The sequence below is a fragment of the Mobula hypostoma genome, chromosome 4 (genome assembly GCF_963921235.1).
Source record: "Mobula hypostoma chromosome 4, sMobHyp1.1, whole genome shotgun sequence".
Classification (NCBI taxonomy): Eukaryota; Metazoa; Chordata; class Chondrichthyes; order Myliobatiformes; family Myliobatidae; genus Mobula; species Mobula hypostoma.
This window is the reverse complement of record NC_086100.1, coordinates 154,735,716-154,753,710: the sequence shown is the minus strand read 5'-3', so window position 1 is coordinate 154,753,710 and position 17,995 is coordinate 154,735,716. Positions and strand designations below refer to the sequence as shown.

At 42.1% G+C, this 17,995-nt stretch overlaps 1 protein-coding gene across 6 annotated transcripts in view; it reads right to left on the bottom strand.

The window, feature by feature from the left end:
- Positions 1-17,995, bottom strand: part of psd3l (pleckstrin and Sec7 domain containing 3, like) — a 423,076-nt gene that overhangs the window by 145,407 nt on the left and 259,674 nt on the right. For all 6 annotated transcript variants that reach the window (XM_063046770.1, XM_063046769.1, XM_063046771.1 and 3 more), the window contains one exon: positions 8,794-8,852. In XM_063046770.1, the coding sequence (XP_062902840.1) occupies positions 8,794-8,852 (59 nt within the window). The remainder of the gene's footprint in view (positions 1-8,793; positions 8,853-17,995) is intronic.

Sequence of the window (17,995 nt, the reverse complement as noted above, 5' to 3'; positions counted from 1 at the left end):
AAATGACTGTGTGAGGAGTGGCGCGCCACACAGTCTCTCTCGCTCGCTCCGCACCTTGTAAAAAAGCCATGAAAAATCCATCATCACGGATGCACGCACGGACACGCAGATGCACAGGCACAGATGCGCACACATGCACAGACTCGCACGCGCGCTGGCACACACCAAAAAAAAAGAATATTTGTATTAATTAGTTTCTCCCAAAGGTGTATGGACCTTCAGATTTGTCTTAATCAATCACAATGTGCTTCCACTATGTACCTCAAAGAAACCATTTGTCAACGCAAAGAATTGAAGTAATCAACATCATTATAACTTTTGAGCAACAAATACAAAATACTGGAGGAACTCAGCAGACCAGGCAGTATCTATGGACAAAAGTACAGTCGACATTTTGGGCCGAAACTCTTTGGCAGGACTGGAGGAAAAAAAACTGAGCAGCAGATTTAAAAGGTAGGGGGAGGGGAGAGAGAAACACCAGGTGATAAGTGAAATCTGGAGTGGGGGGAATGAAGCAAAGAGCTGGGAGGTTGATTGGTGAAAGAGACAGAAGGACATGGAAGAAAGAACAAGGGGGACGGAGCACCAGAGGGAGGTGATGAGCAGGCAAGAAGATGAGGTGAGAGAGGGAAAGGCAGATGGGAAATGGAGGTGGGGTGTTTGGGGGCATTATCTGAAGTTTGTGAAATCAATATTCATGCCATCAGGTTGGAGGCTACCCAAACGGAATCTCTTTCACCAAATTCCCAGCTCTTTACTTCGTCCCTCTCCCTCCAGGTTTCACCTATCACCCAGCATTTCTCTCTGCCCCTCCTCCCCTTTTAAATCTACTCCTCAGCTTTTTTTCTCCAGTCCTGCCAAAGGGTTTTGGCCCAAAATGTTGACTATACTTTTTTTTCCATAGATGCTGCCTGACCTGCTGAGTTCCTCCAGTATTTTGTGTGCGTTGCTCAGATTTCCAGCACCTGCAAATTTTCTCAGTTGTGATTGTAACTTCTGAAATTGTATTGAATCACCCTTGATCTTAAGGGTGCAAAAATGTGATGTGCTTTTGGGTTTGTGAGCTCCCAGGACTGGACACCATCTACTCCAGCAGACTCAGGAAGAAAGCAATCAGCATAACCAGAGACACCACACACCCTGGCCACTCACTGTTTGACCCGCTGCCATCCAGCAAAAGGTTCAGGACACTGAAAGCCAGAACAAATAGACTGAGGAACTGCTTCTATCCCAGAGCTGTGGCCTCCATCACATCACTCCCACAGAACAATGACTGAAACTGTGAGCACACATAAGGACTCAAATACTTGCACTAACAGCACTTTCTGCATTACTGTGATATTCTGGTGCTGCTGCAAAATATTTTCTGCTACAGGTGTCCCCCACTTTTCGAATGTTCGCTTTACGAAACCTCACTGTTACGAAAGACCTACATTAGTTACCTGTTTTCACTAACAGAAGGTGTTTTCACTGTTATGAAGAAAAGCAGCATGCGAAAAAAATCAGCGTGCGCCCCAAGCAGCCGCTCTCCCCCAGATTCAGAACTGCATTCCAGCCGGCATTGCTTAAACATGTGCCTGTGAGCAGCCGTTTGCAAGATGAGTTCTAAGGTATTAGAAAAGCCTGAAAGAGCTCGTAAGGGTGTTACACTTAGCGTAAAACTAGACATAATTAAGCATTTTGATCGTGGTGAACAAAATAAGGTCAAAGAGAGTTTGGCTTGTGGAAGTTGACGAAGATGATGTTGAAGAGGTTTTGGCATCCCATGACCAAGAACTGATAGACGAAGATCTGATGCAATTGGAAGAGGAAAGGATAACAATCGAAACTGAATGAGTAATGATAAAGTACGACTTTAATTTTGAAAGGGTACGTCGGTTTGGGCATATTTGCAAGATGGTTTGAGTGCTTACAAAGAACTGTATGATAGAAAAATGCGCGAGGCTAAGCAGTCAAGCAAGCCTTCCACATCAGCCACAGCAGACGACGAACCTCGACCTTCGACATCGAGGCAGGCAGAGATAGGAGAAGATGACCTGCCTGCCCTGATCGACGATGAGATGAAACCCCAGTGTCCCACCACCCCAGACCCCGGGCCGCGGACAGATACCGATTCGCGGAGAATGCAGCGGCAGCCGGGAGGCACATAGCACATCTTTAAGAAAAAAAGCCAAAATAAACATGCTAATTAATTAGGTGCCACCCAGCACGTAATTGTCGGCCCAGATCAGAGGTGAATGCTGATTGCATCTCCTCTGATCTAGCCCAACATTTATGTGCCGGGTGGTACCTAATTAATTAGCTTGTTTGTTTCAGTTTTTTTCTTAAAGATGTGCTGGATGCGTCCCAGCTACCTCTGTACCCCTGCACACTTCGCGGATCAGTATCGGTTCGCTGCCCGGAGGGTGGGGGCCACTGCACCACCCAAACTCCGACGACTCAGCCTAACACACCATCATCAGTGTGCTCGACGCTGTCTTCCCAATTCCCGTAAGTGATACTACACTGTACATACATTATTTCTACTTTATATCGGCTGTGTCTTTTTACGTGTTATTTGGTATGATTTGGCAGCTTCATAGCTTAAAGTTTACTGGAGAGCGCTTGCGCCGTATTTTTGCCGACGGCGCTTGAGCGCTTGCGTGAGATTTTCGCTACGGAGAACAGTTCAGGCAATGATTGTGGAAAAGTATTTCTACTTTATATAGGCTGTGTATTTACCATATCATGCTTTTACTATATGTTACTGTCATTTTAGGTTTTATGTGTTATTTGGCATGATTTGGTAGGTTATTTTTAGGTCTGCGAACGCTCACAAAATTTTCCCATATAAATAAATGGTAATCGCTTCTTCACTTTACAACATTCTGGCTTGTGAACTGTTTCATAGAAACACTCTCCCTTCGGATGGCGGGGGAAACCTGTACTTATCTATTTAATACTGTTTTTTCTATTACTGCCTTGTTTTTCTCTACCGCTTTATTTAATTGCCTGAGAGGAAGCCAAACAGAGTTTCATTGTACCTTTGTATAATGACAATAAAGATCATTCAATCAATCAATATCAAGAGTGTCTCCACAAGAGTGTCTGTTTGTAGTGATGAATGTAGACTTCTCTGTTACCAGCTTCAGTGTCTCTCTGCTGACCTCAAGAGGAAAAAGAAGGGACTGCAAGTATGCCTCTTAAGACGGGTTAGTAAGTGTATCAGAAGGAACTATTGACTCACAAGTTCTACCTTAGTGGAAAAAAGCATCTGGAATTTTCTATGCCTGTTACCAATTCAGACGTCCATGAAGGAGATACAGTACAGTTTCAACGGGGGAAATAAAAATGTTATTTTTCTTTTAAAAAACTTTTGATTTAGATCAGAGAGATGGGGTTTTGATGTCACCCATAAATTTGCATTAACAATTTAGCAAACAGAATATGATCCTGGAGTTAATGGATAGCTGAACAATTAGATTGCTGCTGTAATAATGGTATGGCATCTGCTTGCACTGAGATGAAAAGATCGCATCGATCAAATTAGGTTCAATCTACTCAGCATCACGGCCATTACTGATGCCAGCATTTCGGAAACTGATTGTTGTCTCTGAAAGTTTGAAACTGAAAAGCAAAATGAAAGCTGTTATTGCTAGAGATCTGAAAGCCAACAAAACATCCCTGCTGTAATATTGAGATGTGAAACTTACCCTCATAATTGCGCTTTCAAAGTACGGACTGTAGTTTTACCAGTGCTGGCAGTTAAACACAAGGTGTAGTAATCTTGAAACTATTGTAAAAGATGTATTACCAATATTCAAGTTTGTTCACATTTTCACTGACAATATAGAATTATCAGTAAGTTTATGCAATATCTCCATATCTATCTAAAGGAAATTCCTATTCAAGCTTGTTAATGGAAACATTCTCCCTGGTATTCCAATGAGTCCCTGAGGTACAGTACAAATTTTAGCACCAGGCATTTATCACTCAATCATTATTAATTTAAGTATGAAGAAATAATCCTCAGCTAACATAAAAAATGCAAAGAATCTGACAACACCTCAGTCAATGATTCATTAAAAGCTCTGGCATTTATAAACATGAAAATATTGAACATCGTGATGCTTACATTGATGTTTATGTCGATACAAAGTAGGGATCAAAGCTCAGACTGTGGCAGATTAGGTTAGTTGACAGCAATTAACAGCAACTCCCCTTCTAAGTAATTAGCAATATACCGCAGATATTCTGAAACTACTTTGATGAAATATAAAATTAGCCAAAGAGTATAGAGCTTAAGGTAGGAACAACAAGAGCAGCCCAACACTATCTTTCTGATCTCCACCCTTTCATTCTCTTCACATCTCGCTGGTTTTTTCTGCAATGTAGAACTGGGTAACTTTTTTACTTTTCTCAAATCTGATGAAGCATCATCACTGAAAACATTAAGTCTGTTTGCAACACACACACAAAATGCTAGAGGAACTCAGCAAATCAGGCAGGATCTATGGAGGGGAATAAACAGTAGATGATTCAGACAGAGACCCTTCAACAGGACTGACTGAACAGTCTATGTTTTGGGCCAAGCTCCTTCATCCGGACTTTGATTGTTCATACACTCCATAGATGCCACTGACTTGCTTAGTTCCTCCAACATTTTGTGCATGCTAATCAAGATTTCCAGCACCTACAGATTCTCTTGTGTTTATGATTAACTGTTTTTCTCTTCACAAATATTGCCTAGTCAACTGAACATTACTCTGTTTTTATTTCAGACTTCCAACAGCTGCAGGATTTTGCTTCCAGGGCCTGCCTGCAGCCTACTTTCCTGTTTAATAATGAAATGCAAAGAGCCCACATGATCTTTCAAGGCTTCCTTGGCAACAACTCTCAAAGCCATCATCTACAAGAGCAAGCTTAGGAAGTACCTCAACATCAAACACCATCCCGATTAGTATTCTTCTACAGCAGGCAAATCAAAAGCCCAGCACTTGCTGTGGCAACGATGTTACACAGGTTGCTGTGGCTCAGAATGGGATACCTATCAGTTGCTAATGAAATCTGGCCTTACTAGTAACAACCATATCTTGAAAGCAACTAATGAAAATAGGACAACTTCTTTGAAGGTTTAATGCCACTCACAGGAAAGAGTAATAATATTAGTTCCATCCACTGGTTTTCTTTTAAAAAACAGTGTTGTTGCCAGACATCCCACTCTGCAAAAACTCATTTCAGGGAGGTAGCATCATCAATTTGCGGGAGACTTCCGGGAGAGGTGGAATATCTGCAATAGAGTAGCTCCTTAGCAGCTAGCCAGCTAGTTTAAATAATGTTAGCTATGCTAATGAACGAATGACACCTGTTAAACTCACCTCAACATGTCTTTTACATTTTAACCCACCATGGGCAATAGAAAAGTCATTTTTGCAAACAGTGCAGCAAATAACACTGTCATTATTTTTGACCCCTATTAGACACGGGTACACTTTAGTGTAGTCTGGGGTGACGTACGTTTTATATTTTTTTGGAACACTCTGCCATGGCGCGCTCTCGCTCTCTCTCTCTCATGGTTGCTCGCGCACTCTCTCTTTCTCTTCCTTTCTCTCTCGTGCTCTCTCTCTTGCCTGCTTTCTCTCTTGCTCTCTCGCGCTCTCTCTCTCGCTTACTTTCTCTCGCACTCTTGCTTTCTCTCGCGCTCTCTCTTGCTTTCTCTCGCTCGCTCTCAAAAAAATTGATTTCTGTGATATTGTATATAATTTGCGGGCATCAGGGAGCCACTATTCATATGCGGGAGACTCCCAGAACTTCCGGGAGAGGTGGGATGTCTGTGTTGCTCATAACACTGATCAGCACTAGTTGGGTGTATAAAGTGAGGTTGGGAGGATGAATACAGGGCCCTGGTGGAGGACTTTGTCAAATGATGCAGCACAAAATCAGCAAGACAAAGGAGATGGGGATGGACTTTAGGAAGACTAAGCTTGCACAGCTCTCTGTTACTATTGATGGTGAGGATGTGGATGTGCTGAGGACCTAGAAGTACCTGGGGTGCACCTGGATGACAGACTTGACTGAAACACCAACATGGAAGCTGTGTACAAGAAGGGCCAGAGTCATCTCTACTTCTGGAGGAGACTGAGGTCCTTTGGAGTATGCAGACCTCTCCTTCACACGTTCTACCAGTTGCCAGTACAATCTTCTATGCGGTGGTGTGCCTGGGCAATGCAATCAACATGGGTGATGCCAACAAGCTCAATAAAATGATTGGAAAGGCTGGCTTTGTAATAGAAGTCAAACTGGACACACTGGAGGCTGTGGTAGAACAAAGGACCCCACAGAAAATCATGGCAATTCTGGACCATGTTTCTCATCCTCTGCATGCCACCTTGGCTGAACAGACGAGCACTTTTAATAATAGACTAAGACAACTGTGCTGCTCCAAAAACTGTTAGACTGTTTGAGGTATTTTATTTTTTATTCTTTCTTATTTCTCTTCTAATATTTGTATCTGTGCACTTGTAATGCTACTGTGACACTATAATTTCCTTTGGAATCAATAAAGTATCTTTCTATCCCACGGCTATAAAGCTCCCAATATAATTCACTACAGAAAGAGGTTCTCCTAATGAGAGCAGTGGAATCATGACGCCGCCTGCAGGTATCACACATTAGCTGCACCAGCAGAAACTGCAGTTACTTTATGCCATGAACCAACTCTGGGAAATAAAATCTATCACATAACTCACTACTGCCAATAGCAGTTACAGTTAGGTAAGGATGGTGAAGGACTGCAACCCCAACAGCCTGGTTCAGTCACAACAGAAATATGACTGATTCAGTCTTCTCGGGCTGTAAGCTAACGTCAAAAAGCAAAAAGCTGATAAAGCATGCAGACTGCACAACTTATTCACAAAGCTGCCTTACTCACCGGTAAGGTGTTTCATCCTACTGACAAACAATGACACAGAGTTTGTCAAGCTCGACTTTCTACAGTGATATCACACTAACCATCTCCTCTCCACACTAAACCAAAGTAGGATAATCAGCCCTTTACATCATCAACCCATTACTCCATTTAGTTAGCACCCCAGCTGTTAAATGGTGACTGCCTCTTGAAGCCAAACAGTTTGGGTGTAACTCACACTGCCAGCCTGGGATGCAAACATGAGCAATTAAAAAAGAAATAAATACCTTGGGAAGGTGAAAATGCTCCACTGTGCACCTTATATGACCTAGCAACTTCAGATTAACACTCATTTCTTGTTATTTTTCCACTGAGTTCAACGGAATTGTAACAATATTTCTCCATTGGAGGCAAAGCCAGTTAAAAGAACAGGATTTTCTCCTCATGAAATGGCAGGGAGTTGATGGGAATGCTTTGCCAGATTAGACTGCAGGATAAATTAGTGAGGGGAATTTAGATTGCACTGTGAGGCAGCATGGTCCCAATAGGCCAAATGACTTTCTTCATCATAAGTATATTAGCTAAATATGATGCTTAACTTCTATCTAACTGTAACTAGAAGCCGATGACTAGCATCAGCGGTGAAAGCCTTGTGAATAACAAAGGGTCTAAATCCACCAATTACATCCATCTCACTAGTCTTTTTTGTAAAGTATCTGTACCTATACCTGCATTAAGGGGCACCAGAGCTCAAACCGTGCAACACCGATAGAACTAAGAAGGCTCCTCACTGATGTCTGATAGAATGCTTGATTGACACGTTTCCAAATGGGCAACAGAGCTTAAAACATTTGGAGTAAATTGAATTTACAAAATTGGTGACAAGGGACCGCAATTTCTATCAATTTACTGAAAATCTTGTTTCCTATTTGATCCAAGGTCAAAACTCCAAAGCGATTCAGCAAGAGCACAGATCAGCCATTAATAATAAGGGTAATCTAAACCTTATGCACACTTGCCCCATTTCTCCCTGCAGTAATACAGTTATTTACATCAAGCAATGACAAATGTATTGCCATTGGTCACCCTGTAACACTGTGGTGTTGTGCATTGTACAGGAGCTAATTGTGCAGAGAATGTAAAGATTGCACAAGTTCAAAAGAGTTAATAGCCTTTTATAAAAAACAAGGAATAACATAGTGTTCATAACATGTATTCCATGCAGAGAAATCAGCCATGTTGTTTATCTACAGTGTCTGTTCCAGATGTAAGCAATACACAAAAAATTAGAAGTTCTGGAAACAAGGGTGATTCATATGGGTGAGCAGAGTCTCTGTGACCCCAGAACAGCAGGAAAAATTCATTCTCCAATCATAGGAATGAGTGGTTTATGAAATAAAAAAGTGCAAAACTATTGATGTTATTAAGTCAAGCAAAGACAAAAGTGGATAGACAGCAATGACTTTCAATCTGAATCAGTCAACTAGAACAGAAATTCATTTTATTAACAATATTCTCAGATAACTGTGCTGATGTGTTTGAGCCAGAATGAATAAACAAGTGTGCCACTGCCGTAAACTGTAAATTAAACTGGAGAAGCTGAGGAAATATTATGATGACCAACGATGGCAAAGCAATTTGAATCAATTTAGCAAAGATAACCATGAAGACTGCATACCAAATATAGACTACATACTTGAATCAAATTAGGAAATCATTAATCCTAATAGGTAACAGCTTGTGCACTTAATATCATCAAATATCTTTCACTTCCATTCGCAAATCATGGAACTGAATTTAAGGCAGTGAACAGTATATAAAGTCATGCCATAATAGAAACTAATTTCCTTTTCCATTTAAGCATATCAATTTATATTGTATATAAATTCTTGGATCTTAATACTTACATGGCCATGGAGATCTGTATTCAACAGCATCAGTGCACAAGTAAGGCAATGGACCCCATCTGTAAAAGGGCAGAAAGGCTTATGTAAGTGCTCACTTAGTAGCAAAGCAGTCCTGACAAATCATGTTTGTGTGAACATGTCAACATGCCAGCTCCAACTACAGAGTTGAGACAATGTTTACGGAACACTTAATTACCCAACATTACCAACTAAATTGTCTAAAATGAATCAGTGCAGAAATTCTGCCATTTGCAACATCAATTAGCTTACAGCTGCTGTTGGCCCATGAATTTTATCTACTTTGCCACTCCCCACCCCCCTTTATCCTGTGTTCTCTGGGTCAGATCAGAGAAAGTAGAAAGTGCAGTATTTTGGGGTTGAGATCAACCAATACCTGATGAGGAAGCCACTGACACAATCTTGGAACTTTTCCAGGGAGAGCAAACCTCAACTGCATGGCTCATGAACACCAATCAAACCACTTACGCAAGTCCAAATTTAATTCGTTTACTGAGAGATTCCCAATTAGGTAGAAACAGTCATTTGGAAAATAATTTAAAACATACTTCTGATTTTTTTCAATGCTAGAAGATTAATAACTGAACTACAATATTTTTGCAGCAAGACAAGAAGCTTTAATTAATGCAATCAAATGAGCTCAGTCAGCAGTACCAAGTAAATTTAATTCACTAATCCATTTTATGTAAGAGTTAAATATTGTGCAGCAATAGGAAATAATGAGGTCAGAATTATCTGGATTTTGCACATATTTTTCACTTAAATAGGAGCAGCTTACAATATACTGGAAGATATCAGCAGGCCAAGCAGCATCTGTGGGAGAAAAGGAACTGTTGACAATTTGTGTCAAACTCCTGCAGAGGTTTGATCCAAAATATCAACATTTAGCAGATGGTGTCATGCTTTATAGTGCCAGCGTCCGAATGGGGAAGATCGAGGATCAATTCTTACCACTGTCTGCAAGGAGTTGTATGTTCTCTGCATGACCATGTGGGTTACAAAGAGAGTGAGTGTTTCTCCTCTGGGTGCTCTTGTTTCCTCCCGCATTCAAAACCCACATAGTTTAGTAGGGGTTAATAAGTTGTGGCATGCTATGCTGGCTCCAAAAGCATGACGTTAAGACAAAGGAGCAGAAGTCAGCCATTCGGCCCATCGAGTCTGCTCCACCATTTCATCATGTGCTGATCCATTCTCCTATTTAGTCCCACTCCCCCCTCTTCTCACCATAATCTTTGATGCCCTGGCTACTCAGATACCTGTCAATCTCTGCCTTAAATACACCCAATGACTTGGCCTCCACTGCCGCCCATGGCAAAAAATTCCACAGATTCACCACCCCCTGGCTAAAAAAAATTTCTTCGCATCTCTGTTCTGAATGGGTGCCCTTCAATCCTTAAGTCATGCTTTCTCATACTAGACTCCCCCACCATGGGAAACAACTTTGCCACAACCACTCTGTCCATGCCTTTCAACATTCAAAATGTTTATATGAAATCCCCCCTCATACTCCAAGGAGTACAGTCCAAGAGCGGTCAAATGTTCCTCATATGTTAACACTCTCATTCCCGGAACCATTCTAGTGAATCTTCTCTGAACCCTCTTCAACGTCAGCACATCCTTTCTTAAACAAGGAGCCCAGAACTGCACACAGTACTCCAAGTGAGGTCTTACCAGTGCCTTACAGAGCCTCAACATCACATCCCTGCTCCTATGCTCTATTCCTCTAGAAATGAATGCCAACATTGCATTCGCCTTCTTCACCACCGACTCAACCTGGAGGTTAACCTTAAGGGTATCCTGCATGAGGACTCCCAAGTCCCATTGCAACTCAGAACTTTGAATTCTCTCCCCATTTAAATAATAGCCTGCCTGTTTATTTCTTCTACCAAAGTGTGTAATCATACACTGTTCCAACATCATATTTCATTTGCCACTTCTTTGCCCATTCTCCCAATCTATCCAAGTCTCTCTGCAGACTCTCTGTTTCCTCAACACTACCGGCCCCTCCAGCTATCTTTGTATCATCAGCAAACTTAGGCACAAAGCCATCTATTCTATAATCCAAATCGTTGATGTACAATGTAAAAAGAAGCGGCCCCAACACGGACCTCTGTGGAACACCACTGGTAAACGGCAGCCAACCAGAATGGGATCCCTTTATTCCCACTCTCTGTTTCCTGCCAATCAGCCAACGCTCTATCCACGTATGTAACTTTCCCATAATTCCATGGGCTCTTATCTTGTTTAGCAGCCTCATGTGTGGCACCTTGTCAAAGGCCTTCTGAAAATCCAAATACACAACATCCACTGCATCTCCCTTGTCTAGCCCACTTGTAATTTCCTCAAAAAATTGCAATAGGTGTATCAGGCAGGATTTTCCTTTAAGGAAACCATGCTGAGTTCTGCCTATCTTGTCATATGCCTCCAGGTACTCCGTAACCTCATCCTTGACAATCGACTCCAACAACTTCCCAACCACCAACGTCAAGCTAACAGGTCTATAATTTCCTTTTGGCTTCCTTGCCCCCTTCTTAAATAGCGGAGTGACATTTGCAATCTTCCAGTCCTCCGGAACCATGCCAGAATCTATTGTCTTTTTTTTTTAAATTGACTTTTGAAAGATCAACCACCAAGTGACAGGATTCTTATAACCGAATGTTAATCACTGACATTAAAATCAGACCAGGAAGAAAGGCAGATATTCAGGACTTCCCTTTTGGAAACAACCAAGTTCTTCAAAACTGAGAGATTTGATGTGTTCAGAGTCTACCTACCATCAAATGGTGGCATGCTGCTTTGTTGCAAAGTTTGTAGATAATATGAAGATAGGTGGAGGAGCAGGTAGTTTTGAGAAAGTAGAAAAGCTACAGAAGGACTTAGACAGATGAGGAGAATGGGCAAAGAGATGGCAGGTGGAATAGTGTCAGGAAGTGTATCGTCATGCACTTTGGTAGAAGAAATGAAAGGGTTGACTATTTCCTAAATGGAGAGAAAATACAAAAAAAAATGAGGTGCAAAGGGATTTGAAAGACCTAGTGCAGGATTCTCTAAAGGTTAGTTTGGAGGTTGAGTCTCTGGTGAAGAAGGCAAATGCAATGTTAGCATTCATTTTAGGAGGACTAGAATATAAAAGCAAGGATGCAATGTTGACGCTTTATAAAGTACTGGTGAGGCCTCACTTGAAGTACGGTGAGCAGTTTTGGGCCCCTTATCTTAGAAAGGATGTGCTAAAACTGGAGAGAGCTCAAAGAAGGTTCACAAAAAAATGATTCCAGAATTGAATGGCTTGTCGTATGAGGAGTGTTTGATGCCTCTGGGTCTGTATTCACTATAATTCAAAAGAATGAGGGATGACCTCATTGAAACCTATCAAATGGTGAAATGCCTTGATAGAGTGGGGATAAAGAGGATGTTTCCTATGGTGGGAGAGTTTGAGACCAGAGGACACAGCCTCAGAATAGAGGGCCATCCTTTTAGAACGGAGATAAGCAGGAATTTCTTTAGCCAGAGAGTGGTAAATATGCAGAATTCTTTGCCACAGTCTGCAGTGGAGGCCAAATCTTTACGAATATTTAAGGCAGAAGTTGACAGATTCTTGATTGGTCAGGGCATGAAAGGATACAGGGAGAAGGCAAGAGATTGAGGCTGAGAGGAAAACTGGATCAGCCATGATGAAATGGTGGAACAGACTTGATGGGTTAAATGGCCTAATTCTGCTCCTATATCTTATGGGTGGCGACATGCTTGATTAATTACTATATAATCAAAGCACACAAGGAAAGGAATATAGCCAGTAGTGTGAAGACTTGGAACCAGGCACCCAAGAGCATGCCACACTGATTATGCATCTCAGTCCAATGACTCATGTACTGTTTCCTAACACACTAGCTTCCAGTTAAGTGATCAATCATTGCAATATTCCATAGAATCATGCTGTCCATTTTGTGAAAATACCTTCAGTATCCTAGTCATACAACAGTCATGGAATTTAAACCTCTATTTTAATATCAAATGACGTCAAATTCCTTTCCTTCATGCCTCAGTAGTTTTTTTTGTCTTGTCAGCTTCCTATTATTCATTGATTCTCAGAATTAAAATACCAAGATGTAAATCTGTTGAACATACAATCAACTGGAAGGGAAGATCTTTAGGTTCTGCTGAGCTACAGGGAACAGAATATTAGTGGGTTCAACCTGCTTTTGATAGGCAAGGCCACTGAGAACATAATGCAACAGGTTAGAGAAGCAGAGTTTCCGACTGGTTTGAATAATGGAAATTCTGCTGTTGATGAAACATTTTATTCCATTTCTTTGCAAGTAGGTGAGCCATTTAATATTTATTTCCTTAAAATAAAACAGTAGCTATAGTATTACATTCCAAGAAAAAAAATAAAACTAATGCAAAACTATTTTCATTGCTCCAAAGGAAAATAACTAGAAGCGTGATCACTCAGATTGAATATGCTGTTCTCCAAAGGGGTTACTCTCTTAATGGAGAATGCCTGTGTGTGACTAAGCTTAACGTGGGGGGTAGCCATCACACAGTCCTTGACAAATCACGGTCAGTAGCCAGTGGCATGACATCCAATATGACTGAGGATCCTTCACTGCTGCAGTCTTCCTCCATCTTCACTGCTGTTGTGAGGTGTCATTATCTTCCACCAGCTCCACTGCTGAGGTCTTGGTTGGATTGCTCTTCGTCTGGAACCTCTCGCTTAACCTTACTACCATAGGTGACTCGACCAGGAGCTAAGCTCCAGACAGCATTGCGCTTGGGATCTCAGAAACTCACAAGTCTCCTCCACCACAACAAGATAATGATGCTCAGAGAAAAACAACTGCAGGTCGACCTTCACTAATCCGGCTACCTATAATCTGGTTCTTTCGATAATCCGGCATTGATTATGCTTAATGTGATCATTCTGTAATTCGGCATTTTCACTATTCTGGCACTCCTCATGTCCCAGTGGTGCCGGATTAGTGAAGGTTGACCTGTACACAGAGTAGAAGTATCTATCAGGGTTACTCAAGGATTGAGAGTTCTTCAATCAGATTGACAAAAAGTGGAGTAACAGAGGTTGGAAAGTGTGTGGTAGTGACAGCCAGGTCAAAGACACATAGCCATTAAGGAATGCATAGATTTACTACAGTTCTGCATTGCAGACCCAGATTAAGACTAACACTACAGTGAGGTCTTGAAAGTAGTTATTTAGCAGAAGTTCTGAAATACCAATGATTATAATAAATTAAAAACTCATAGATGTAGTATCAAAATTTAACAAGTAAAATTTGACAAACCTTTGGCAGAATTGGATCTTAAAGGCATTATGCTGGGAGTGCTGAAAAACACATGTTATACTATCCCAGTGGCTACTATTTTTTCCTGTAAAGCTCTGATAATCCAATAGCAACAGCACTTTGGTGGTGCTAGACTGTTATACTTCCTAGATTATTGGATGTCCCCTGCCATCAATCAATGCATCAACACATTTGAATTCACTTTTTAATATGTTACACAATGGGATAACACTTGCTTCAGTGAAGCATGTGAGTATGTGAAGAAAGGGAGAACTAGGGCTCCGGCTGGTTGAGAGGGTATGCGGCAGAGCATTACATAGTGGTTGCTAAACTATCAGGAAAATTCAGATGGTGGATCATTGAAGCTTTGTTTGTAGACATTCACTTTGTCTGCAATAACAATCCAGAAACTCAAGCTCAAATTTCACTAAGAGAATATAGGGAGCTAGGAAGGGAGTTGAGAAAAAGGACCGCAAAGGTAGTAATCTCGGGATTACTGCCTGTGCCACGCGACAGTGAGAGTAGGAATGCGATGAGGTGGAGGATAAATGCGTGGCTGAGGGATTGGAGCAGGGGGCAGGGATTCAAGTTTTTGGATCATTGGGACCTCTTTTGGCGCAGGTGTGACCTGTACAAAAAGGACGGGTTACACTTAAATCCTAGGGGGACCAATATCCTGGCAGGGAGATTAGCGGGGGCTACTGAGGTGACTTTAAACTAGAATGGTTGGGGGGTGGGAATCAAATTAAAGAGGCTAGGTGTGAGGAGGTTAGTTCACAACAGAGGGATGGGAACCAGTGCAGAGAGACAGAGGGGTGTAAAGTGAGCATAGAAGCAAAAAGTACAAAGGGGAAAAGTAAAAGTGGCAGGCCGACAAATCCAGGGCAAGCATTAAAAAGGGCTAAGAGAGTTGTAAAAGAGCGCCTGAAGGCTTTATGAGTCAATGCAAGGAGCATTCGTAATAAGGTGGATGAATTGAAAGTGCAGATTGTTATTAATGATTATGATATAGTTGGGATCACAGAGACATGGCTCCAGGGTGACCAGGGATGGGAGCTCAACGTTCAGGGATATTCAATATTCAGGAGGGATAGACATGAAGGAAGGGGAGGTGGGGTGGCGTTGCTGGTTAAAAAAGAGATTAACGCAATAGAAAGGAAGGACATAAGCCGGGAAGATGTGGAATCGATATGGGTAGAGCTGCGTAACACTAAGGGGCAGAAGACGCTGGTGGGAGTTGTGTACAGGCCACCTAACAGTAGTAGTGAGGTCGGAGATGGTATTAAACAGGAAATTAGAAATGTGTGCAATAAAGGAACAGCAGTTATAATGGGTGACTTCAATCTACATGTAGACTGGGTGAACCAAATTGGTAAAGGTGCTGAGGAAGAGGATTTCTTGGAATGTATGCGGGATGGTTTTTTGAACCAACATGTCGAGGAACCAACTAGAGAGCAGGCTATTCTGGACTGGGTTTTGAGCAATGAGGAAGGGTTAATTAGCGATCTTGTCGTGAGAGGCCCCTTGGGTAAGAGTGACCATAATATGGTGGAATTCTTCATTAACATGGAGAGTGACGTAGTTAATTCAGAAACAAAGGCTCTGAACTTAAAGAGGGGTAACTTTGAAGGTATGAGTCGTGAATTAGCTAAGATAGACTGGCAAATGACACTTAAAGGATTGACGGTGGATATGCAATGGCAGGCATTTAAAGGTTGCATGGATGAACTACAACAATTGTTCATCCCAGTTTGGCAAAAGAATAAATCAAGGAAGGTAGTGCACCCGTGGCTGACAAGAGAAATTAGGGATAGTATCAATTCCAAAGAAGTAGCATACAAATTAGCCAGAGAAAGTGGCTCACCTGAGGACTGGGAGAAATTCAGAGTTCAGCAGAGGAGGACAAAGGGCTTAATTAGGAAGGGGAAAAAAGATTATGAGAGAAAACTGGCGGAGAACATAAAAACGGACTGTAAAAGCTTTTATAGATATGTAAAAAGGAAAAGACTGGTAAAGACAAATGTAGGTCCCCTGCAAACAGAAACAGGTGAATTGATTATGGGGAGCAAGGACATGGCAGACCAATTGAATAATTACTTTGGTTCTGTCTTCACTAAGGAGGACATAAATAATCTTCCAGAAATAGTAAGGGACAGAGGGTCCAGTGAGATGGAGGAACTGAGCGAAATACATGTTAGTAGGGAAGTGGTGTTAGGTAAATTGAAGGGATTGAAGGCAGATAAATCCCCAGGGCCAGATGGTCTGCATCCCAGAGTGCTTAAGGAAGTAGCCCAAGAAATAGTGGATGCATTAGTGATAATTTTTCAAAACTCGTTAGATTCTGGACTAGTTCCTGAGGATTGGAGGGTGGCTAATGTAACCCCACTTTTTAAAAAAGGAGGGAGAGAGAAACCGGGGAATTATAGGCCGGTTAGCCTAACGTCGGTGGTGGGGAAACTGCTGGAGTCAGTTATCAAGGATGTGATAACAGCACATTTGGAAAGCGGTGAAATGATCGGACAAAGTCAGCATGGATTTGTGAAAGGAAAATCATGTCTGACGAATCTCATAGAATTTTTTGAGGATGTAACTAGTAGAGTGGATAGGGGAGAACCAGTGGATGTGGTATATTTGGATTTTCAAAAGGCTTTTGACAAGGTCCCACACAGGAGATTAGTGTGCAAACTTAAAGCACACGGTATTGGGGGTAAGGTATTGGTGTGGGTGGAGAATTGGTTAGCAGACAGGAAGCAAAGAGTGGGAATAAACGGGACCTTTTCAGAATGGCAGGCGGTGACTAGTGGGGTACCGCAAGGCTCAGTGCTGGGACCCCAGTTGTTTACAATATATATTAATGACTTGGATGAGGGAATTAAATGCAGCATCTCCAAGTTTGCGGATGACACGAAGCTGGGTGGCAGTGTTAGCAGTGAGGAGGATGCTAAGAGGATGCAGGGTGACTTGGATAGGTTGGGTGAGTGGGCAAACTCATGGCAGATGCAATTTAATGTGGATAAATGTGAAGTTATCCACTTTGGTGGCAAAAATAGGAAAACAGATTATTATCTGAATGGTGGCCGATTAGGAAAAGGGGAGGTGCAACGAGACCTGGGTGTCATTATACACCAGTCATTGAAAGTGGGCATGCAGGTACAGCAGGCGGTGAAAAAGGCGAACGGTATGCTGGCATTTATAGCGAGAGGATTCGAGTACAGGAGCAGGGAGGTACTACTGCAGTTGTACAAGGCCTTGGTGAGACCACACCTGGAGTATTGTGTGCAGTTTTGGTCCCCTAATCTGAGGAAAGACATCTTTGCCATAGAGGGAGTACAAAGAAGGTTCACCAGATTGATTCCTGGGATGGCAGGTCTTTCATATGAAGAAAGACTGGATGAACTGGGCTTGTACTCGTTGGAATTTAGAAGATTGAGGGGGGATCTGATTGAAACGTATAAGATCCTAAAGGGATTGGACAGGCTAGAAGCGGGAAGATTGTTCCCGATGTTGGGGAGGTCCAGAACGAGGGGTCACAGTTTGAGGATAGAGGGGAAGCCTTTTAGGACCGAGATTAGGAAAAACTTCTTCACACAGAGAGTGGTGAATCTGTGGAATTCTCTGCCACAGCAAACTGTTGAGGCCAGTTCATTAGCTATGTTTAAAAGGAAGTTAGATATGGCCCTTGTGGCTACAGGGGTCAGGGGGTATGGAGGGAAGGCTGGGTTCTGAGTTGGATGATCAGCCATGATCATAATAAATAGCGGTGCAGGCTCGAAGGGCCGAATGGCCTACTCCTGCACCTATTTTCTATGTTTCTATGTTTCTACCACCAAACTATCCATTTGGGTTCAGTACCATCTTGCAAGGTGTGGAAATGCTCCATTCTTACC